The sequence below is a fragment of the Sander vitreus genome, chromosome 19 (assembly GCF_031162955.1).
Source record: "Sander vitreus isolate 19-12246 chromosome 19, sanVit1, whole genome shotgun sequence".
NCBI lineage: Eukaryota > Metazoa > Chordata > Actinopteri > Perciformes > Percidae > Sander > Sander vitreus.
This window is the reverse complement of record NC_135873.1, coordinates 19143684-19167709: the sequence shown is the minus strand read 5'-3', so window position 1 is coordinate 19167709 and position 24026 is coordinate 19143684. Positions and strand designations below refer to the sequence as shown.

The 24026-nt window shown below is 40.8% G+C and overlaps 1 protein-coding gene across 1 annotated transcript in view; it reads left to right on the top strand.

Moving 5' to 3' along the window:
- The window catches only part of ablim2 (actin binding LIM protein family, member 2), a 98666-nt gene that overhangs the window by 43644 nt on the left and 30996 nt on the right, over positions 1-24026 (top strand). Inside the window, exons 7-12 of the mRNA XM_078276154.1 lie at positions 7877-7964; positions 11499-11557; positions 19141-19218; positions 19353-19496; positions 21093-21125; positions 23901-24018. Coding sequence (XP_078132280.1) covers positions 7877-7964; positions 11499-11557; positions 19141-19218; positions 19353-19496; positions 21093-21125; positions 23901-24018 — 520 coding nt within the window. The remainder of the gene's footprint in view (positions 1-7876; positions 7965-11498; positions 11558-19140; positions 19219-19352; positions 19497-21092; positions 21126-23900; positions 24019-24026) is intronic.

Below are 24026 nucleotides of genomic sequence, written 5' to 3'. Positions count from 1 at the left end.
TGGTCGCTATCTAGCCTGCTAGTTACTGTACCTAGATGACGAGAGAGATACACAGACATTAAGAGAGATACACAGACATTAAGCCGTCACTTTTTCAGAAAACAAATGTACTTGAATGCAACCCACATAGCCTTAGGTTGCACAGTTGTTAAAGACAAATATATACTTTAGATATTACTGTGTAATATTCAACAAATAGCAGTGAGAGCATGATGGCTGCAGGATCAATACACGAAGGGGCCTTACACCAATTTTACATGTCAAAGTCAACTAACTAGTTATGGGGGGAAATACTGCCCCTCTTTATAAACGGACAGTAACATTTCTGAGATAACACATTTGGAAAGTGGGAGGGGACTTCCAATGCTCTAATGAAAATGATTGAAAACAATTGTGTATTGTATAGATCCAACAATGTGAGCAGAGGAGTTGGAGAGACTACAAATATATAACAGCCAGCCTGCCTTACTAACTAAGCACATTAGGTTGAAAAGACCATATATACCAGGCGTATACCAGGCAGGGAGGGTCTAAAGAAGAGAAATACACAAAGAGTTGTATCATGAGAAGTGTAGGATCCAGCTATTTTGGAGCTTTACCCATACGAAGGTCTAAAGGTCAGGATATATCATCTTGAGCATCATCATCATCAGCCTTGATTTTCTCTTTCAAACTGTCTCTTGTGAGTCCCCTAACTGTATACAAGTGCAACACTAAATCTTTGGTGTGCCCCTTTAAATGACATTGCTCACCATGTTGTTCTTTCTGTGTTCTACTGTAATTCATTTCCATAATGTATCCTGTTATTTTAAATTCCTCATACTTCTTATTCTCATATTTCCAGTCAACAGATTCCAGCGATGACCCCATTTCCCCAAAGCGATCATTAAAATTTCATCAGATCTTATGCACTGCTAATGCAGATACATGAGTAATGCTTCTGGAATAGCTAAATGTATATGCACAGATTTGAGACCACTTTTCAGCACTGATTATCCCTATGTTCCCTGTGAGTATGAGAAGGAGCAGTGCACAGGGCAGTTTGGAGAGGCTAATACTCAGGGTGAGCTCTGCACTCGTCCCTCTGCAGCCGGCTGTGTGTCAGTCTGCAGGGAATAACCAGCCATACAGGATATGCTTGGCTATTGGCTGTAGCACAATCTTGACTTGAGTTATGGGGATGTGTTGTCAAAAGCATTCAAATTAATATGTTATCCTGAGCTGCAGTGATATTAGTGTGCACTGAACCAAACATTGTCACAAATCTTGTCGAAATGAGTGCAATTATGGTCATATGCAGCAATGGTTGTCTTGTGTTATATGTGTGGTTAACTATAATCCCTGTGTTAGTTAGAGACCCTGTTCTACACCAGAGTGGACACATGCTAGTGATAAATGATTCTTGTGATCTATACAAATGTTGCTATTAGGGCTATATGGAGAAAATCAAAAATCACGATATTTTTGACCAAATACCTCAATATCAATATCACATATCACCACTATTGGTGCTTTCATAAAACATTTACACAATGAGATTTTAGATAAATAATCAGCAGTAATGTGAATATAATGACTAAGTGGTTAAAGACAAATGACAGTACAGCTAGAACAGTCTGGTAAGTTCAGAAAAGGGCATCACTTTACTGTAATGCAGCCTTTAAAACCAGGAAAAGACAACACTTGTTTCAAATTACCATATCACGGTATCCAAAATCTAAGACGATATCAAGTCCTGTATTACGATATCGATATAATATCGATATATTGCCCAGCACTATTGCTATATTGCTCTAGTTGTCACTTTGTTGGAAACTCAGTACTTGTGTCCATGTTGTGGTCCTGTAGGAATGATGACTTTAAGTGAGCTGAGGGCCAAATATAGCTAATCTTGCTTTGTAATGGAGACTTTTGGTGTAACCACTTATTTATTAATATTAACCATTCAAGTAGTCTCACATTACCAGCTCTACCTACCTAGCATTCTCGGGTGGGAGAAAAATGTGCTCTGGTTTATGGCATTTCTTTAAACCAATCACAATCGTCTTTGGTGGTGCTAAGCTCCGCACGGAGCAACGGCACCTCTACAAAATAACGTCGGGAAGGAACTTGTTTTGGTGGAACGTGTACGTTCAAAAGTGGTTTTAGTCGAGCAACAGCAAACTCAGATTGGACAGATAGTCTAGCTAGCTGTCTGGATTAACCCTGCAGAGATCTGAGGAGCAGTTAACCATAGTCCTCATAAATCCACCGGAATTTAGAACGCCAACACAAAGAAAGAGGAAGGGGACGGGACATCTAGTGGAAAAAGAGGAACATCCGGCGGAATTTCCGGCGACACCGGAGCAATCCCGTAAATGAAACCTCGTCCATATAGACTACAATTCAAGTAATCCCCCATCAGTTCAACGTATGGGATTGTGAAATGAATCTAAAGCCAGTCAGGTATGTCCATGCATCCGAGCCTGCAAGTTGAGTGGTTACGAAAAGACAGCAGAACATGCACAATTGGAACGAGGGAGAGAGGGATTAACACGATTCGACGAGAGAGTCCATTTGAGAGGTAAAAATGAGTGCAGGGGAATGTGGTGTTAGTGAAGCAGTCTGTTGTTGTGCAGTGATGGATGGATGGAGAGATGGGACATGGGATACTCTCCTTGGACGAAGAGAGGGAGGAGGAGGAGAAAGCTTTTAGACAGGGGGTCTTGGAAGCTCTGGCTGTGACCTCGCAGCAACAGAGCAGCATTATAGGGACAAACAACACTTTCTCTCTTTTCTTTCATCATGGCGATCTCTCCCTTTCTCTCCTTTCATAAACACCTCTCAGGTTCCAGAGTCTGGGAACAAAAGAAGTGAGATGAGAGCATGTTGCTGGGTTTCTCTCAGTGTGTGTGTGTGTGTGTGTGTGTGTGTGTGTGTGTGTGTGTGTGTGTGTGTGTGTGTGTGTGTGTGTGTGTGTGTGTGTAAATGACATCATACACTTCCAGTTTCTACAGTATTGTGTCAGGCCATCATGTGTGTTCTTAATTATTTGGCACTTTAATGGAGCCCAAGACGGATGGAAAGCACCTGTTCCTAAAAAGTGTGTGTGTGTGTGTGTGTGTGTGTGTGTGTGTGTGTGTGTGTGTGTGTGTGTGTGTGTGTGTGTGTGTAGCAGAGTGGTCCTGTTTTTATCAGCTCCAGGCAGGTTTTATCTGCCTTGTCCTCTCCTTTCATTACCTCACCTCTTAAAACAAATGGAAAGGAATGTTTCAAGTTAATATTGTATGATAATAAAGATTACACTACATGCAACCTAATAAAATCATGAAATCAAACTTCCTACAGTGTAATTCCTCTGAGAGATTCAGAATAAATTAAGAAATACAGGCCCAGCACTTTTATTAAATCAAATGCCTCTGTTTGTGAGTATGGAAGCCATTTCCACCCACTCTGCCTGTGCTTGGCTGCACTTTGAAGCAGTAACAGAGAGACAGAGCGTTCAAAATGTCCTGACATTTGGTTGAGATCAAAGAGTGTGCTTTGTGTGGATGTATAGAGTCAATAACTGGAGGTGGTAGCGGTGAAGCAGGTTTGTCTTGAAACCTACATTTTTGTTGCTCAGCGGCTCATTGCTGTGGCGTTTATTTTTTGCTCTTCCCAGAAATCACCCCTCAGTCACGTAGTGTGAGTAGTACTGGGATGTCTCTTTCCTTGGATTTGCTGTCAGGCCCTCTGTGGAGGTGGAGCACAGAGGTTTACGTCAGCAATGAGTGCCGGGAAATTTAAACAACAAGCCAAGCAAAGACTGTATTTCCACAAAACAATGCACTGGAAATCATTGTCCTTTGGAGAATAAGATAAGTAAGAACCCAACTATGAACAAAGATTCGGGGCATCGTCCATCACTGGTCCCGTTATCTTAGGTGACAGACAGGTGTCAACTCATTGTGTGCACATTGATGGGCCACTGACAAATGAGGTCAAAGTTGAAACGTATTGAACTTTAAAGCAGACAAGGCAGTAAACACAAGTCCATGATGTAAGACCCAAGAAAGCGCTGTTGTGAGGCTCAGTGTCTTCGCTTTGCAAAGCTGATCATGTGTAGGTAGATCGGTTTACTTTGTCTCTCTACTTAATTCTTGTGTTAGTTCCAAACAAGCTGGAAGTGTTAAACTCATCACCCTGAATGTGAGAAAAGGCTTCAGTATTCTTTAGGTGCTTTGCAGATTTTCCAAAAAGCCTTTCCAAGAGTAACAATTAATCTAGGGAACTCTCAGAATCCCCTGTTTGTGGGCATGTCTGTTGGTAGCTGCTTGTCAGTTCAGTTTTCAGCCAGGAAGTTGAACATTTTCTTTTCCACCCTGTGAATAGAGTCTGTAAGGCAGGGTTTTAGTATGCTTAAAACATACGCCGATATGCAGTGATTGGCCAGATCTCATCTCTCAAGCTCTCGTTTTTCCTTCTTCACAAAACTATTTCTGTTACTTTTCTTTTGTAAATCAGAATGCAAGACATTTAAGTTTGTCAAACAGATGTTTATACTTGACTTGATGACACTGACCTGGTCCACGAAAAGCATCACCAAATGCCCGATACACCAAAATCCATTCCAATCTTCTGAATGGATCACCTCTCTGGCCCGTTTCTGAAATTGGACAGGACATTAGATAGAGAAAGCAGATGGTCTTTATGTAATTGGGTAAATAAAGAAGTAGAAAGGGCGCAGCAGCTCTTTGCAACCTCACCTGCCCTTTCACCATTTGGCTGTCATGATCGCTCCCAATTCTTTACCACAGCTGTTTCACAAATCCAAAACTCATGCAGGAGTCTCAGCCACACACCTCAGCCGGCTACAGCTGCTTAACCAGGGCTGTCATTCCTCAGTAAAACATCCAATGGTCAGCTATCAAGTTCATCCCCCCTACAAACCATCCTCAACCCCTCCTCCTCCTTGACTTATCAGTCCCACAGGACATTGAATATGATCATTTTCCCCTCATGCAGCCTTGGATTCTGACAAAGAAAGGATTTGATTGCTGGGCTATCTCTTTTCCGGCCCTCTCATGCTTTCCATGTTTGAATTTCAATCCAGTTCCAGGCCTTTTATCTCTGGGCTTCAATGTTTCAAAGTCAACTTCCTCTTTTCTCTAGGTCTTTCTTATCGTATTCAAAATATGAGCTTTTGGCAAGGCGGCCACAACATGCTGCCAGTTTTCAAGCACCTGACCTTTGTTTTTCTCCCAATAATACCTGGACCTGGAGTCTCCCTGTTCATTGGTCAGATCTACATGTCTCTGGTTGCTTCATCTCTCTTTCTGCTGCCCATTCGGTCCATAGCATTGAGCAATGAGCGTTCTGCAGGGTGTTTCCAAGAAAGAGGGTGTCGGCATCCTGTTTTCTGGTATGATTCCATTGAAATGATGCAGCAAAATGGAGGGACCTCAGAGGGGATGGTGCGTAATCAGGCCGCTGTTAAAGCAAGATGGGATGCCTTTGGGGAGGCAGGGATCAGCAGACATCAGATGACTGTTTGGCATGAAGAAGAAAACACAAAAACTATCCATCTTGAGTCGTTTAGTTTATTATTGAGTCAGTAAATCATACGTGTTTTTAACAAGAAAATCTGACAACAGAGTGAGATAATTCTGCTTAATTCAAATTATGGTTTTTGTTGTGACAACACAATACAAGACAGAATAAGGCACTAGTATTGAGAAAATCACCACTACACAAGTGAAATGGTATTTGGATTACCAAACAGACTGGATGACTTGTTAAAAGGAGGTGGTTTTGGGGAGAATATCAGGATTTGGACTAAATACGTTTTATTTTAATCCCTGGACTCAACTGCAACAACGACTACCAAGGTGCCCTCTAACAAGGCACTGAAACTGCCTAACTACTGGGATGTTTTGCTCTAAATGTAGAGGTCTTCATGGGTCCAAAGTGCTGGACCCAAGCTGATATGGACCCATGGAAAACCTACCCAAACCCGACATGCATACAGTAAATAACTTTTCCAAAACAAAGAAACTCGATCCAGAGAAACCCAAGGATAATATGACCCCAAAAAGTTCCCAATGGGTTGGGTCCTTAGAGGGCCACCTGAAGACCTCTTCCCCCAGTGGCCCTGTGGTCTCACAAGCCCAGAAACAATTCACATGATAACTGCAAAGCAGTATTACAGACACAGCCATCCTCACCATGACCTCTCCCCTTACTCAAGCTCTGGATAACATATCTCCCCCATTAGCTTCTAAATGTCAAGCCATGAAATATAAACTCCATGCTAAACACACAAGTCAAGATAAATGGTCTGCCACTGCCTACTCACTGTTTAGGGTTATTGGGAAATGTGTAGTAAGCTTTGGACAGTTTGAGTTGAAGTGTAAAATAATGTGACAATTCACACAAGTCTTTAAAGTCAAGTGGAATGCTAACGTTAAGTTGATTGGAATGCTTTAACGCCCATGTTACTCTTGTACCTTTCTCTGGAAATGCAGTGCTCCTTACTCAACACAAGTGCCCCACCTTGTGGCTAAATAATAAAACACACCCTTTTCTTTGTTGTCATTTGCAGTGGTGGAATGTAACAAAGTACATTTACTCCAGTACTGTACTTAAGTACAAATGTTGAGGTACTTCATTTGAGTCTTTTCTTTTATGCCACTTTCTACTTCTACTCCGCTACATTTCAGAGAGAAATGTTGTACTTTTTACTCCACTACATTCATCTGACAGCTTTAGTTACTAGTTACTTTACACATTAAAATATCTGCACACAAAACACATGTAGTTTATAAAATCTGATGTGTTACATGAAATTAGCCAAAAATATAACGGCCGACAAGTCCAGCTGAAATGATTAGACCATTAAACACACAACTGTTTGGATCCTTTACACTTTCTAAAATGGGAGGATTTTTCTGCATTAAGTACTTACATAATTTTACTTAAGGAACATTTTCAATGCAGGACTTTTACTTGTAAGAGAGTATTTTTACAGTGTGGTATTAGTACTTTTACTACAGTGAAGGATCTGAATACTTCTTCCATTGCTGGTCATTTGTAGCTAGTGGCACACTACACAATCATGTAATGCTAATTGCACATTAAAATTAGCTCAGCAACACTTCCGGGACTGATTGTTTATGCTGCATCAGCATTTTAATACGCTAATTATGACCTTTCTATTAAAGTGTGAATTCAGACACACAGAGAGTATGGTAGTGCATGTAATGCCCATGAAAACACTCATGTCTTTGCATCATTCTATGGTTGAGGTAGTAGGTGTTCCAACACCATTATGAACTCTGAGTACAACAGACAAAACATTAGACATACTCCTCCATAAAAGCACTCAGCTATGAAATTCACTACCACTGTTTTCTTGTTTAACTATTCATCCACTGCACTAGGAGTGGTTAAGTTAAGTTGTTAAGTTTTTAAGTCAAAAATGATGAATTATTAAGTACAAGTTCTATTGACTAATGTAAAAGTTATGAGATACAAGTGTATCTCATAACTTAACAGTTTTTTGTAATTGCTAACATTTCATCTATTGTTTTTCTTTTCCTAATGGCAATGGCTTTCTAGGTCTGCTTTTAAAGGATATGACTGCAGTATAAAGAGCCACTCCACTGATTTTTATGAGGGTTATCTGAGTTTGGACTTGAGTTGCATTGTGGGAAGTGTAGGACACTGTTTTTCATACGGACTAAAAGTCATCATATCTGGGCTTTTTTGTTTCAATTCTGATCCTGAATACTTATTAAATGTCTCAAGTCCCCAAACTTTATTGAATTGCAATACTTAATTTCTTTAGTACCCCTAAAGACACCCAACCCAACAATGTGTGATACCGTAACCTGTCCTTTTGTTTAATGCTCAACAGGCTGGAGAGAAGCACTACCACCCTGCATGTGCCCGCTGTGCCCGCTGTGAGCAGATGTTTGCAGAGGGAGAAGAAATGTACCTGCAAGGTAAATAAGCTGTTTTTGGGACATATGTTATCTATCTTTAAGATCTATAGCTCCAAACCTCAGGATAGGTACTGTATCTGCCTGACCACAAAGGATTCAGTGCTAACACACAACAGTGTTTCCACAGGGTCTTAAAAAGTCTAAAATTTCTAAATAAAACTTTTAGGCCTTAAAAAGTCTTAAATTCGCTGAAGAATTGTGTTCTAGGTCTTAATTAATTTTAAACAGGTCTTAATGAAATGCTCCCGCAGCGTGATTAAATCCACATTTTACCTCGATAAATGAATGATAATTAATCACGTTGTTCGAAATAATCTTTTCTGAAGCCAAAATGTTTCCAGACAACGGACACCATGGTTTTTTGGGGCACAAGTTGCTCAGCTGACTCGGACTCAGTGTTTGAGTTATCCTCCATTATGATTTCCATGCAGCTGACTGGTCCGGGCAAAGTCACGTGACTACACACGCATTAGGATGTTTTTAGGGAGAAAGTAGGCCTATCAACAGGAATAAATTATCGAAATTATCGCCATGGGAAAAATACGTCAACAACAGCTTCAGAATTTCAATGTCGATACATTTTCGATTAATCGTCCAGCCCTAGTTGTAGTTCTTTCTTTCCCTACTCCAAATATAATTGGCTGCATTACGACTACAAATGAGACCAACATGCATCTCATATTGCAGCTGAGTGCAAGGCTGCGCGAGTCTCTATATCCTATTACTCACCATCAGCAGTATGAACCCAGTGTATTGTGGCTCTCCTTGCTCCTAATGGCCTGGGTTACAGTTGTTATTTACTGCTGCTGTGGCACTAACACAAAGTAGCAGCTGGTGCTTTGCCATTGCTGCTCCATTTATCTAAACTCGCATTGAACTGCTACTTGTCACTCTAGGGTAGATTGATTTAGTGGTGAAAAAAGCTTCCTGAAAGCCTAGCCATGAACATTTTTTTATTTTTTTATTTAACCTTTATTTATTCAGGGGAGTTTCACTGAGAGGCAGCCTCTCTTTTGCAGGAACGCCCTGATCACATTCACACAGCTGCACACATTCACACCTGGAAGCTGACTAGCACAACCGCAGTCTGATCTGCTGGCCACTGAGCAGCTCCACTGGAGCGGTTGGGGTTAAGGGCCTTGCTCAAGGGCACCTTGGTAAAAAATGATGTTGGAATTTTTTTTTTGCTTTATCTTGAATCAATATTGCTGTCAGCAATCAGCAATTAATGTCAGAATGTACATTTGTTTTTTGCAGGAAAAAAATAGTTGTATAAAGCTAGCATCAGGAACCCTGTAAAGTTGCTAAAAACAGAACATACAGTACAAGCTAATATACAGCAGGCAAAAACAATGAAGTACGAAGTATTACACAAACAAATACCAACTGTAGTTTTTTAAATGTGTCCGAAATATACCAAATAACCAAGTTGTAGCATACTTTGTGTAGAGTCTGCAGCCATGCTAGCAGCCAAGGGCGTTTCTAGGACTTGAGGAGGTTCGGGGTTTAGCCTGGACCCATTTATATTTAACAGTAATATTTTGCCTGGCAATACTTTATTGATATTGCCAAGTATCGACCTTTTATTATATAAATTGCACGTGAGAATTTAACTTTTTAGTACAAGAGTAATACAAAGTCAGTCACTAGATGTTTGAAGTGAGATGAACAAACAGAAATTATATATATATATATATATAAAACAGTTGTTGACAAAGTTTTCTCTTGTTTGACACGGACCATGTTACCATGCTGATGTTTAGCCCCTGATGTTCACCATGGTCATGTATCACCACCATCTGAATTAGCATGTTTTCTAACATTTACTAATTCATTATACTAATTGATAATACGTAATAACTTATTTTTCCTAAACACAAAGTATAGCTGAGGACACAGAGAATGTCATTAGTTGTGGGGTATTTAGTCATCAGTAGGTATTTCATAGGAGTGGGAATCCACAGAGGCCCCACGATACGATATTATCATCATACCTATGTCACTATATGGTATTATTGCGATTTTAAACATATTGCGATATTCTGGGATATATTGCAATTTATTGCCTGTTTTCCAACTTTAAAAGTTGTCCCCAAAGGAAAACTTTGTTTGTTCATCTCACTTCAAACATCTAGTGGACTGAAAAAAGCAATTAGTAGCAAAAAGTTAAATTCTGATATGCAATGATAAAAGATTGATACTTGGTTTCCATGTATCTATAAAGTATTGCCACGCAAAATATTACTATACTATGCTGTGTCGAAAAAGTGAAATTTTAACAGTAAAGATGGCGCCGTGTAAAAATTCAGGGAATCACCAAGTTTATGAAATAATTCCTTATTGATCAGGCACGAGGACAGAAATAAGTTCAGGTACATAGAGAAAGGTAGAATAAATTAAAGCACTGTATATAAAACAAAAATAAGAATCGGACAAAAATTGTAAACTATAAAAGAGCAATTAGACTAAACATTACATGCAAGCAGTATATGATACTCACGACCATGGTTGTGATGTGATTGTGGCTGGCTGGTCAGAGTGAATAGGACAGTCTATGGGTCTACTACTGTTGTACTGTCTGAGGACACAAATGAGCGCCTGAAGCGTTCCATTGTGCACCTGGGTGGGATGATCATGTGGAGTTGCTGAGACAGTTCAGTCTGGAGCAAATTGGTGGACCGACTGATCGACCAACCACCATTGCGATCCTTAGCAACAATGTGAATTGACACGTGCAATGTTGGATGAAACAATTCAATTAAATTTTATTTATAGTATCAAATCATAACAATAGTTTTCTCAAGACACTTTACAGATAGACCACATTCTATAATGTACAAAGACCCAACAATTCCAATAGTTCCCCCAAGAGCAGGAAACCTTGAGTGGTGAAGAAAACTTCCTTTTAGGGAGAAACCTCGGACAGACCCAGGCTCTTGGTAGGCTGTGTCTGACGGTGCCAGTTGGTGGTGTGATGAACAGTGACAATTATAGTCACAATAAAGATAATGGAACTATGACTAGAAATAGTAGTTGTAGTAGTTCATGGCGTAGCAGAGCACTGCAGGGCATAGCAGGACGTTGCAGGGCATAGCAGAACATAGCAGGGCACTGTAGGACATAGCAGGGTGTAACAGGGCACTGCAGGGCAAAGCAGGGCGCCGAGCAGGACCACGTCGACAGCTGCATCCATGATTTAGGTGCCACCCTAATGAAAACTGCGGGGCGAGAAAACATAAGGACTCTGGGGAATAAGCTCCCCAGAGCTAAGTTATTAACAAGCATTTCTGGGCCATAGATGCACACGATGGAAAGATAGAGGAGAGGGGAGCTCAAAGTGTCAAAGGAAGTCCCCCGGCTGTCTAAAACTATAACAGCATAACTAAGAGCTGGTCAAGGCAAACCTGGGCCAAGACAAACCCTGCAACTCCTCACTCCCTAACTATAAGCTTTATCAAAGAGGAGAGTTTTAAGTTTACTCTTGGAAGTAAATGGAAACAATCCCAATCTGACAGCTCCTGTCTCTGTCTTCAGGATCTACCATCTGGCATCCTCCATGCAGACAAGCAGCCAAGCTGGAGGAGAAGAGTAAGGTGGGTGGAAAGACTGCTGAGCCACAACTGTATACTCGTCAAGATAAAATAAGATGCATGAGGCTTTTTGTCACAAATCCTCATTGGAACCAAAATAGATCGAAATTAGAACACAGAGCCCATTTTGTTTTACTAAACATTGTTACTTGGATGTCATTTGGGAAGATGTAAGATGTTGTTTCTTAATTGTACAACTGTAAATAGGGAGATGGAATTGGTTAAATTGAAGGCTAAAAATGAAATAGTAGTTGAATTACTTTCCGATGTTGTCCTAGACCTCTCTGATAAGTACTAAAACACATGTCGTTGCTCAGCATTGTTGTTTTGGATAGACAAAAGTCTAGTCCAGGTAAATGAAAGAGCTTCTGAATGTCTTGGAATGAGCAGAGACCCATTGCTCTAAAAACATCTTCCAGAGTGTGTACACCATTATTACTCCACTGGGGGAATGATATTGGACGTCCTCCCAAATGGAGACCACAGTTATGGAATAAGATAGAATGGCGGTACCAATTAGATGAAAATTTTCTAAATGTATTAGTAAATTGCCAAACAGAAATTAGTTCAGAAATGGAGCCAGATTTAGTTTTAGAATGTTTAGTCAAAATGTTGAAATAGATTAGAGCTTGTAGTCTATGAGGGAGAACAAGGTTTTGCTCTATAGAGTACCAGGACACATAGGCAATGGAATCCAACCATTTGGAAAAAGGACGCAACACAAATGGCCAATAGTATCATTGGAAGTTTGTAAATCCCAGTCCACCGTCACATTTTGGTCTCTGGAGGGTTGAAAGTTAGAGTCTGTGTTTCTTTTTACCCCATATAAATTTGGAGGTAGCAGAATATAATTAATTCCACTGAGTGATGCATAGAGCTGAAAAAGTTGATTCGTAGGAAAACATTAATTTAAAAAAATGAAATACGAACATGGAATGAGAGGTGAGATGTGCTCCATCTTTGTAGTTCAGTCTTTAACTTCACAAGCACCTTGCTGTAGTTAATTGACACAGGGCTTGTAACTGAGGGGTGGATGGAGACCTCTATTATTCTATTTCCCACCTGTCTTATTCTATTTTAGCTGTTTTTATATTCACTTTAACTGATGTTTTTAATTGTTTTTGCTGCTCTTTAATGTTTTATTTAAAGCACTTGGAATTGCCTTGTTGCTGAAATGTGCTATACAAATAAAGATGCCCTGCCTTTCCCAATTATGTAAGGTTCTGAGTTTAATGGGGTAGCCAAATGTCTCATAGAGGTATTCAGGGGGGATAGTGCAGATTTTCCCAAATTAATTTTGTTTCCAGATATCCTTCTGAAACAGTATATCATCTGCATACAGAGGTATGTGGTGTTTGGTATTGTGAAAAATAATAAGACCTGTGTTCAAAATTTAAAATAAAAGTGTAAATGTAGTGACTATGACAAGTTCAACCTTTCAACCTCAAGACAAATCAGTACGTACCATGAGTATGTGACTAACCAGTCACAATACAGTGGGCAGTTCAGGACAAATTACCATTGTTTTAGCGTTGCATCAGCCGCCCTGCAGCCTCACATCCAGTATCTACCATTCCTCCATCTCCCATCCTCATTCCTCATCATAACCCTTCTCCTTCCCAGAAGCAGGTCCGGATACAGCTCAATGACATCACTGAGCAACAGGTTGGTGCTCCTGTACGTCGCTGCACCCACCCAAACCCCACTCCCATCCGCTGCATGGGTTGATCATAACTGTTGACCCCATACTACTTTAGTTGCTTCATGTTGAGCAGCAGCTACACCCACAGGCCACCTGATGATGCTGTAACATGTCGATCTGATCACTCTGTGCATGTACAGGGATGCTTTCATGAGCAAGTGGAGATGAGTGTCTGATGATGTATGTCAGTACCTGCAGCTGTAGGAGATATCATCTGTATCTGAAGAGACACTCTCACAACTTGACAGACAGAGGCTATATCTGATGATCATGCAAGATGATAAAGATCAAACTACCAATATTTAATTTGTTCTGACTCTGCTGCCTCTGTCTTCAACTTGTGTGCTTTAACAATAACTGTGATTGGTGCTGATCGCCATGTCAGCCACAGCTTCACTAAAAGCACCACTGTGTGATACTTGTGTGCTGTTTGAACATAATGAAATACAAATTTGCTCTTTGGTGAACAAAGTGCACCAACAATAATAAAAATGTCAATAGTTTATATTTAGGCGTATAGTTTAAAGGAATACTTTAACATTTTTGAATATACATGTGGTTAAGTTTTCTTATTTATCTTTTTATATAATTGTAAATGGAATATCTTTTGGTATTGAATGGTTGGTTGGACTAATTTGTTGTTAACAAGTAGTTTAAAGAAGTCACCACGGGTTCTGGAGACTTGTGATGGGTGTTTGAATTTGAATCTTTTCTGACATTTTGCAGACAAAAAAATCGGTTAATTAAAAAATAGCCAAGGGATTAATTCATGAACAAAACAATAACTAACTACTGTAATACTGCACATGCAGCACTGAACAGAGTTTAATGTGGTTCCTTAAAGGAAAAGAACAAGGCAGATTTGAATTGAAAATCAGAATCAAATATCTCTTACACAAAGACCTTGAATGAGAGAAATTAAGCTCATTTTCAGATTCATCTGAAATGCTTCATTTTAGCGCCTGTTTCTTTAAGCCCCCCTCCTGAAAAAGCCCAGTCTGCTCTGATTGGCTTGCAAGAAAAATATGGCGCACCTTTGCAACGGTAGATACTCAGATGGGGGGCGGTATACATTCTAATGAGGCTGCATGTGACAGAGCTGAATCTGAATGGCTTGTTGAATCCCATGTTTTATTATCTAGGGCAGTGGTTCCCAACCTGGGCTCCGGGCACCCCTCAGGGGGGCGGCAAAGATCACAGGGGGTGCGCAAGTCTTTATCTGGTTTGAGGTTGAGGTAAAAAAAAACTTTTGTATACGTTTAACATAATTTCTTAAACGTATACAAAAGTCTGTATAAAAACTATATATATATATATATATATATATATATATATATATATTTTTTTTATGTTCTCGCTTAAAATTGTAGGCAGGCTACTTAGTAGGCCAAACCTCCGGGACCTCTTAACCTGTGGCCCTTGCTGTCATCAGGTCAGCTGCTAGCTGCTATCATCCTCATTTTTCCTGCCGCCACGTCATCACTTTTTTATGAATGAAACATGGCGGAGAAACGTAAAATTGCTGATAGCTCCTCTGTATCAAAAAAGAAAGTAAGGCTGTATCTCGAGAGTTACCTCAACTTCGGTTTCGGGGGGGGCTCAGCTTTTCTTAGACATAAGTAGGGGGGGGCGCCAAGGAAAAAAGGTTGGGAACCACTGCTCTAGGGAGCCCACAAAAAACCTATTGGGTTGTCTTATTTTGATGTTTGTGGGTTGGTAAGGACTCCACATGTATGTGCACAAGCACTGACAAAGTGAGTTTTTCATGCCATGACCCCTTTAATTGGATGAACAATAAATATATGTAATATCGCTCTCTGTCACCTCCCTAAACCTGTGTGCATCCAATATATTAAAACATAATTGTTAGGGCTGTACCTGACTCAGAAATTTGTCAGCCGAATCCGATTTGGCTGTATAATATGAATCTTGGACTAATGGTTCGCCTCTTCTTTTTGACAGTTTGCACGGTGCACGGCTTGTTAGACAGCATTACGGCATGTAGTCCTAAATAATGGCAACAGCCAGATGCACAGACCACCGCCTCCTCTCTCTTTTATTAAACAGATTTAGTTTTAGTGTAAACACATTAGAAGTTTTTTTCATATAGACTATCAAGTAATGTTTTATTGAAATGCCAGACTTAATAAAGGGGCTTTGGTGGGACATTCAGGATGACAGCCACGTTTACTTATGTAAACAAGCTAAGCTTGCCCTCCGAGCTAATTCATGCTAATTTGCTACGCTACGGATCGGAAATGTGCAACAAAGTTTTTTGCTGACACTATATATCAAACAAAAGCCAGAGACTATATAATATTAAGTTGCTGTGAGCTGTATATTTATTACTCCTAAGCAGAAAGCAGATAACGTTATCTCAGAGCTTAAACTGGCCTAAATGTCCGCAGAAGTACACTGCACACTGACTGACAGAACAAAAAAAACAACTGATTGGTAGCTCACCTGGTAGAGCATGCACCCTATGTACCAAGGTTCAGTCCTTACCGCAGCGGCCCAGGTTAGAATCCGACCGTGGCTCTTTGCTGTATGTCTTCCCTATCTCTCCCAACTTTCTTGTCTACAACTGTCCTATCCATTAAAGGCCAAAATGTCCAAAAAATAAAAAATAAAAAAAATGGTTGACTTGAAGAATCTCAGTCGACTTAGGGGTATCCAACTGATGATTAGAGTCTTTGCTAGATTAAGACCGACGCAGTTGTCAATTTCCCGTCCAGCGGCCACGTCGTTTGAATAGCAAATGCACCTGCTCCCATGGGCGTGCAGGTCTTACAGGGAGGTATGTTCAGCTGCATTCTTGGCGTATTGCTATCTTGAGGCAGCGGAAAGTGATCGCGCCATTGACCAACAAAAACCTGGTCAAACGTCAATAACGCAGCATTTTCATTGTTATTTTAACAGTGCATTAGTAAAATGTGCTTAGGCTCGTGCACAGCGTGCACACTATGTGTGTTACAAACATGTAAAAGATTAAAAATATACCAATGCACCAAGGAACAAACGCGCCTGGCTTTTAAAGGGAATGGGAGATAACACTCTGATTGGTTTATTGCATGTTACGCCCAAAACACACCTATGAATTAAGTAAAGGTACAATATGTACATTTTCTGCATTAAAATGTCTAAAAACGACCATACCTATGTTATATAGTTTTTTGAGTTGTGTAGTTACACTATCCCAAATGTTTCCATCAAATGGCAAACCCAGAGAAATCTGTTATTTTATTTTCAGACACGTCACGTTTCATTTAGCTAGTCGCTAAGTAAGTAAGTAAATTATACAATGTCACAGAAAAAAAATACTGTTAACACTGTACACACACAGTAATACAGCAGAAACCTTATTCATTGATACATATCAATATCCAGCTTAATGTTACTACAGTGTATGTGCTGGTTGACAAGTAGCTAACATTAATGCTAGCTAATGCTTGGTGGATAACATCATAGAGGGTTTTCAGACCCAAAGTCACCATGTTGGAGGTACTCTGCATCACAACAAAGCACAGGCACTGAAGTAGATCCCGAACGGCGTCAAGGAAAATGGTTAATTATTGCCGTGTTTTAGGTTGTACCAATAGGTCAGACCGAGAAAAACATTTGGAATATTATCGACTTCCAAAAGTTATTAAAAACCAGGGAGAATGCCAGAAGTTATCAGAGGAAAGGAGGCGCTCGTGGTTGGCAAAGCTCAACCAGGATCTACGAGGGAAAAATCTGTCTTGTTCGGTCTTTGAAATGAAAAAAAAAACTATTGAGAGTCACTTGGCTACACCTTGAGTATCGCAATGATATCATACAGTTAAGGTTAGGTTGATTAAAGACGTTATTGCATTACTTACTTTGGCCTTCACAACACATTGGTCGTTAATGACTTGGTACTGCGTCTCCCTCACCCATCCACACACCATCTGGTTATAAGCCTCCAAACTTTTGTAGGATTTAAGGTCTTCCACTGTGTATGGGCTCGGCGAGAAAAACCAGGTAGTTGACTATATCGGGATATGCAACTGAAGGAAGAATCACCGGGTCGCCATGGATGTAGGGATCTGCACCGCCAGTAAACTGTAATTTCTCAAAATATCGCGCCTTTTTTGTGGTCCAAGTCCTTCCATGCCTTTGCATCTTGGAGGCGTTTTGATGAGCTTTTCTGTTGTTTAGACATAAAGTATTAAAGTATCCAAAGTGCACAATACTCCATTACTCCATTCAGTTGCTTACACACTGCGCATCCAGGTTACCGCCCAGAATGTGACGTCGGTGAAAACCCTCTATATGGTTACAACATCGTTCAACACGCTCATCAAGTTATTAGTAGCACTGCGCTAACCCACGAATAAGTTCATTAGTAACGTTAACGTTAGATGTATAGATAGACAATTAATCTAATGCTAATTTAGCCAGCTAGCACACTCCACTCTGCCTGCCTCACTCCCCCGGCACAAAGAGACATCATTCGGTATGATAGCTGCCAACACAGCCGGAACATGTAGCAATAGCTACAGTCAGGTCCATAAATATTGGGACATCGACACAATTCTAATCTTTTTGGCTCTATACACCACCACAATGGAGTTGAAATGAAACGAACAAGATGTGCTTTAACTGCAGACTTTCAGCTTTAATTTGAGGGTATTTACATCCAAATCAGGTGAACGGTGTAGGAATTACAACATCCCTTAAAAAGTGGGAGGCACATATACAAACTGTTGTAATTCCTACACCGTTCACCTGATTTGGATGTAAATACCCTCAAATTAAAGCTGAAAGTCTGCAGTTAAAGCACATCTTGTTCGTTTCATTTCAACTCCATTGTGGTGGTGTATAGAGCCAAAAAGATTAGAATTGTGTCGATGTCCCAATATTTATGGACCTGACTGTAGTTACCGTTAACCCCAGCCGGTGCTTACAACGCTAACGCTAGTTTAATGAAGCGTCGGGAAACAGAGAATAACAGACCCAGGCATCCTAGTCACAACATCGGCCATCCATAATGTTAGCTAGCTAGCTACGTCTCCGTAAACGCTAACGGTGTTTGTACCGAAAATCTCCTCCCTGCCGAATTTCTTCCCCCTTCGCGTTTAGCTGTCTTTACAGTTAGCTAGCTAAATTAACCCGACAAAGGTGTGTTAAGCACCAAAACGAAAAGTGAATTGGGAGATCGGGCAGCTGGGAGATGTTCTGCTGCTGCACAACAGGCATCGAACATCATCGCCATCGCGGAGAATCTCCACCCACACCCGTCTCTCAGCCTCGTTGAGTAGCTAGCTAGCGTTACAACAAACCCCGTCCGCCCGGTAAAATCCAAAAGGTGACATTGGCATGTGAAATAGACTGTGATAGTGTGGTAAAACCTGCTAACATTAGCGACTATTGTTAGCTTGCTGGCTCATTAGCTAACTGGTCAGCTACCAATACAGATTGAATCAAGAAAAACGTAATTATGTTGGGGAAACTGCAGCCATTTTATTAGCATGATATGAATAAACGTTACTAAACATAACATGAATAAACTTGAATGGGTAAACTCGTCCGTGAACAGCATTCTAATCAATGATAGCGTTTAGCAATAAAAACTCCCATAATTCCACGCAACTTCCCTACGTCATCAAACGTCTGTGTTTACAATCCATTGTTTTGGTTGAGAGACCCCTAGCGGCAGAAAGTTACATATTGTACGTTAAGACACTAAGTACAACCCTTTTTTCCGCCTTCAAACTAGCAAAACTGGATTTGTGCACGCCCTAAACGCTCATGCGCCAGGCACTTCATGCCGTGTGCTTAGATCATTAAAATTAATGATTAAAATAGGGCCCTTCGACTTTCAGGGGGCAGCCCTAATTGTGTATGTGTGTGTGTGTTTCAGGTGACCCGGACTTCATCTGAGAGCATTACTTCAGTCCCAGCATCCAGCGCCTCAGGCTCTCCCAGCAGAGTCATCTATGTAAGACACATAGTTAATCTTTTTTCCAACAGCATTCTGTATACTAATGATCTGTAGTTACTCAAGAAAATTAATATTAATATTAATATCCGTACATGATGAATAGATTAATGTTTTCTTCCCTCTGCTGCCAGGCCAAACTAGGAGAGGAGATGCTGGACTACAAGGACCTGGCGGCTCTTCCAAAGACCAAGGCCATCTATAACATAGACAGGCCGGACATGCTGTCCTACTCTCCATACGTCAGCTACCCGTCTGAAGAAAGGCACTATGGAGAGGTAGACCAGCCCCACACCTCTCTGGCTATCACAGCTAGCTAGCTTTACACCTCTCTAATCCAGTGGTGGGAATTAACTAGGTACATTAGAGCTGGGCAATATGAAGAAAATCAGATATCTCGATATTATTGACCAAACACCTTGATGCCAATATTGCAACAATATTGTAGGTTTGACTATTGGTGCTATCAGAACATATTTTTATTTAGATTAGATTTTAGATGCATATTCATCACATTCATAATGTGGATATAATGACTAAGTGGTTAAAGACAAAAACTAGAACAGTTAGAAGAGTCTGGTAAGTTCAGAAAATGACATCAAAAAATTAAAATGTAATGCAGCCTTAAAAACCAGGAAAAGACATATTAAGACATGTCATATTACGATATACAAAATCTAATATCACAATATCGATATATTACCAATCCCTAAGGTACATTTCAAGTACTTTTATATTTCATTCTATTAAGTAAATTCTCGCGATATCTTGAGAACATGCGACGATCACAAGCTCACAAGAAAATGGGCAAAAAACACCAAAGACCATGTGACGGCTGCCACTGTTCCTTCAAAACAATGATAGACAGATGGTTCATCCAATCACCTGCCAAGTATTCTTTCAAAGTGCCTGTCCTTTTCCAAACAGTTTCCAATGACGGCTTCTTGCATGTCCTGTGTAACAAACCAGCTGGTGCGTTGGGTTAAGGAGTACTGCCAATGGCATGGTGTTTTTCCAAGCCATTTCATTGATGAAAAGATATTTCTCAGGTTTCATTGCTTTTCTATCTCACACAGATGAAAACCTGACTTGATTGAGTAAACTTCCTTTTGTCAGTAGTTTTCTTTCTTCCTTTTTTGCTTTGCTATCCCTCAATCATCGTCCCCCATTCTGACAGTGGAGTCAGTCAGGGTCATTTATCAACACCATGCTTGCTTCTCCCACAAACATCATTCTTTTCAGTAGGGCTGGGTATCGTTAAAAAATGTTCGATACCAGTACCAATACCAATACCGTGACTTTGATACCGGTTCCTACATTTTTTTTTATACCAATTTTATAAAACAAAAAGAAATTACAACATTACACATAATGGCACAAATCTTTTTATTCGTTTTTACAGCTCCTACTACATGAGCCCCGTCTCTGTGTAACGTAGAGTTTTTCCTGTCTAACGTTAGACAGCCAATCACAGACATTATTAGATATTGGTTGAAGCATGCTGCATGCTTTTTGGCTCGCTGACTCTGATGAGATTTGCTCCTTAGGTATTGAAATTTGGTATTGAATGACAAGGCATTTTTCAATACTCGATACTTTAGGGGCAATTCAGTCTGTGCCTAAAAAGAATTGAATTGGGTACCCAGCCCTGCTTTGCAGTGCAGTCCCAGTTCCATAGTACTGAGCGTGTGAAGTAAACCATCTTTACCTTAGACCCACTTCATTCAGCTCATCCGTCCATTGGGAATGTCCTGACTGTGGACGTGCTGACTCACTGACATTGAATGATTACTCTCATGGTGGATGGTTAAGTCATATAACATCACATATGAGTTTGTCCTAATCATTGGCTTTCTCCCCCTCTTCATTTGCAGACCCCCCAGCTGCTTTCTCCTACTCCTACTGAGGTAATATAATGCAAGATAGCCCTATCCCAATTCTCCCGCATTTTGCCTCATTGTCTGCACTATAATCAGGCTTGTGCCCAGGAAATCCATCTCAGCGGGCCAGGATGTCCCAATTCTTAAAATATCATTTGCGTTGATATCCGCGGGCCCGTGGTTAATACTTGGATGTCTGCTCATAAGACATTCTGATTAACAGTAGATGGGTGGGTGAAATAATACATAATTAATTAAAATATGAATGACATTCTCTAACGTGAACAGAGAACAGCTGTTTGTTGTCATACAAGTGCGTCCCCATTATGAGAGACGCTGTGTACATTTACACACGAGGAACAGCAGGCCTAACTTGATTGATTATTTCAGAAGCTAAAGGTTTAGTTCTGTTTCCTCTGTCAAGTTTATACTTAGTTCTTAGTTTTGCTGCTTAAATGTGACATTTGCTGCAGTGATATTACTGCACGCATTGAATCACGGAAAGCAGCTTCTCTCATCACTAAAGTAAATCATGAAAGAATAGACTCCGTAGGCTTAAAACCATCCACCCTGCCTCCACCTGAATGAAAGATTTTCTCTGATTTAGAGACCCACATGGACACTTCACTGTCCCTCAGCAGTCTCTGCTGGCTGTGTTGCTTTTTAAATTATGTATTGTATCATTGTATGAGTGTTTTCTATATAAATAATTTACTTTAATGATTAGAGAGGCTGCTTTCAGTAATTGTAAACGTTTCCATGCGCGCAGTAATGTCACTACAGCTGATATCATCGGACATTCTCGAGCGTCTCTCCAGACGCACTAACATATTAACCGTCTGACAGCAGCTCTGCAATGTTCACATTTTAGAGAACGTTAATACTTTCCTCGTTAATTATGTATTATTTCACTGTGTTAATTTATATGATCCAACCGGCCCGATCCGTAGATTAACCATCGGGCCGCGGATTAATTATCTCTCTTTACCCCCTTGCTCTGTCTCCGTCTTTTCCTCTCTGTCACTCTGCCACGCCTCTTTGTTTACATACAAATTTGGGAACTGGAAAAGGCCCCAAGTCTTATTCTGTTAAATGCCCGTTGGCTCGACTCCTCAAGAGTGTAACAGGAGTGTGTGAAGGAAAGATAAAGTTGTTAAATTTTACTAATTTAGTGGCTGGTCATGTAATTTTGGTTTATCGGTGTTTTAAGCCCCCAACGTCTCCTTCCAGGCAGCGCTGCCTGGAAGGCACTAGGATTAGGCAATGGTTAGGGTTAGGGTTAGGGTTATGGTTATGGTTATGGTTAGGCTTAAGGTTAGGGTTAGGTGCCTTGAAGTCAACGGTCGCAGTGCTGCCTTGAAGGAGATGTTGGGGGCTTAAAACACTATCGAGCGTAATTTTGACATCGGTCAACCACAATAAGAAGCTAGTTGTGCATTAGCAGAGTGCCACCCACTGTACTGGAGGTAGAGTTACTTCTGTCATTCTCCCCATTCTTCCTGCTCATGTATACGGTAAGAACTGGCATAACCCTGTTATTCACTAACCGGATAAGATCATACCCCAGTTAGTGCTGTGCATGTAAACGCAGTAAACGAGTGATGTACAAACTTGGAATTGGGATGGGCCTTTGGACTCACTGGGGATGTCACACACCCTAAATAAATAAAAACAATCAAAACGTGTGAAATCAAAAAACAAGAGATTAACTTTCCCATAAAAGTAGTTTAGTCTGATAAATGTCACAGAGAACTATCACAGGGTAAAGCTTTGCCTAAAGGTTCTTCGGCCCTATTTTAACTATCTAAGCACATGGCGTGAAGCACCTGGCGCAGGTGTGTGTAGGGCGCGTGTACGAATCCACTTTTGCTAGTTTGACGGCGGAAAAAAGGGTCCATGCGCCAGGCGCATGATTCAAAAGGGTTGTACTTTGTGTCTTCATTAATTCATAGGTGTGTTTTGGGCGTAACCAATCAGAGTGTCATCTCCCATTCCCTTTAAAAGCCAGGCGCGTTTGTACCTTGGCACATTGCTATTATGATGGCACATTTGCCGCTTAATATTTTTATTTTTAATCTTTTGCATGTATGTGTGCTGCTGCGCGTCCCTGTGTGTGTAACAAGCATAGTGTGTGCACGCTGCACACGAGCCTAGGCACATTTAACTAATGCGCTGTTAAAATAACAATGAAATGCTGCGTTATTGACTTTAGACCAGGTTTTTGTTGGTCAATGGCGCGATCACTTTCCGCTGCCTCAAGATAGCAATACGCCCAGAATGCACCTGAACACACCTCCCTGTAAGACCTGCATGCCCATGGGCCACAGATAGGCGCAGGTGCGTTTGCTATTTAAACGACGTGGCCGCTGGACGGGAAATCGACAACTGCGTCGGGCTTAAACTAGCAAAGACACTTGCGTCGGGCTTTGCGCTGCGCTGGGTGCAAGATAGGGCCCCTTTTTAAAATGAGGTTCGATGTTTACAGGGGAATCTATCTAAATTACAAAAAATAAAAGTATACTAATATGTTGATACTACTGCGAAGAATTTGCAATATGTGGATAATCCAAAGTCACATGCTTTAACTTTTGTTTGGCACACACTGTCAATACTCAGAGATGCAGGGTTGGACGCAAACGCACGAGGAGGCAGCAGGAAGAGTTCAATGATTTATTGACGAAATAAACTTTAAAAAGTCCAAATGAAACAGGAGGTCCGGCAGGCAGGAATGTGATTACAGAGTGAGTGAGGTAATGTTCTGAAAGCACTGACTTTTTTTACTTGATGTGTTTGTGCGTCCAGGGCGATGGGGAGAAGTCCCCCCGTCAGAGGAGGCCTTCCAGCCCCAGCTCCAACAGCTCCCTGGGGGGCTACGGACGGTACACCCCGTGTCGTTCCCCCACCAATTACAGCCGACCAGGTATCACA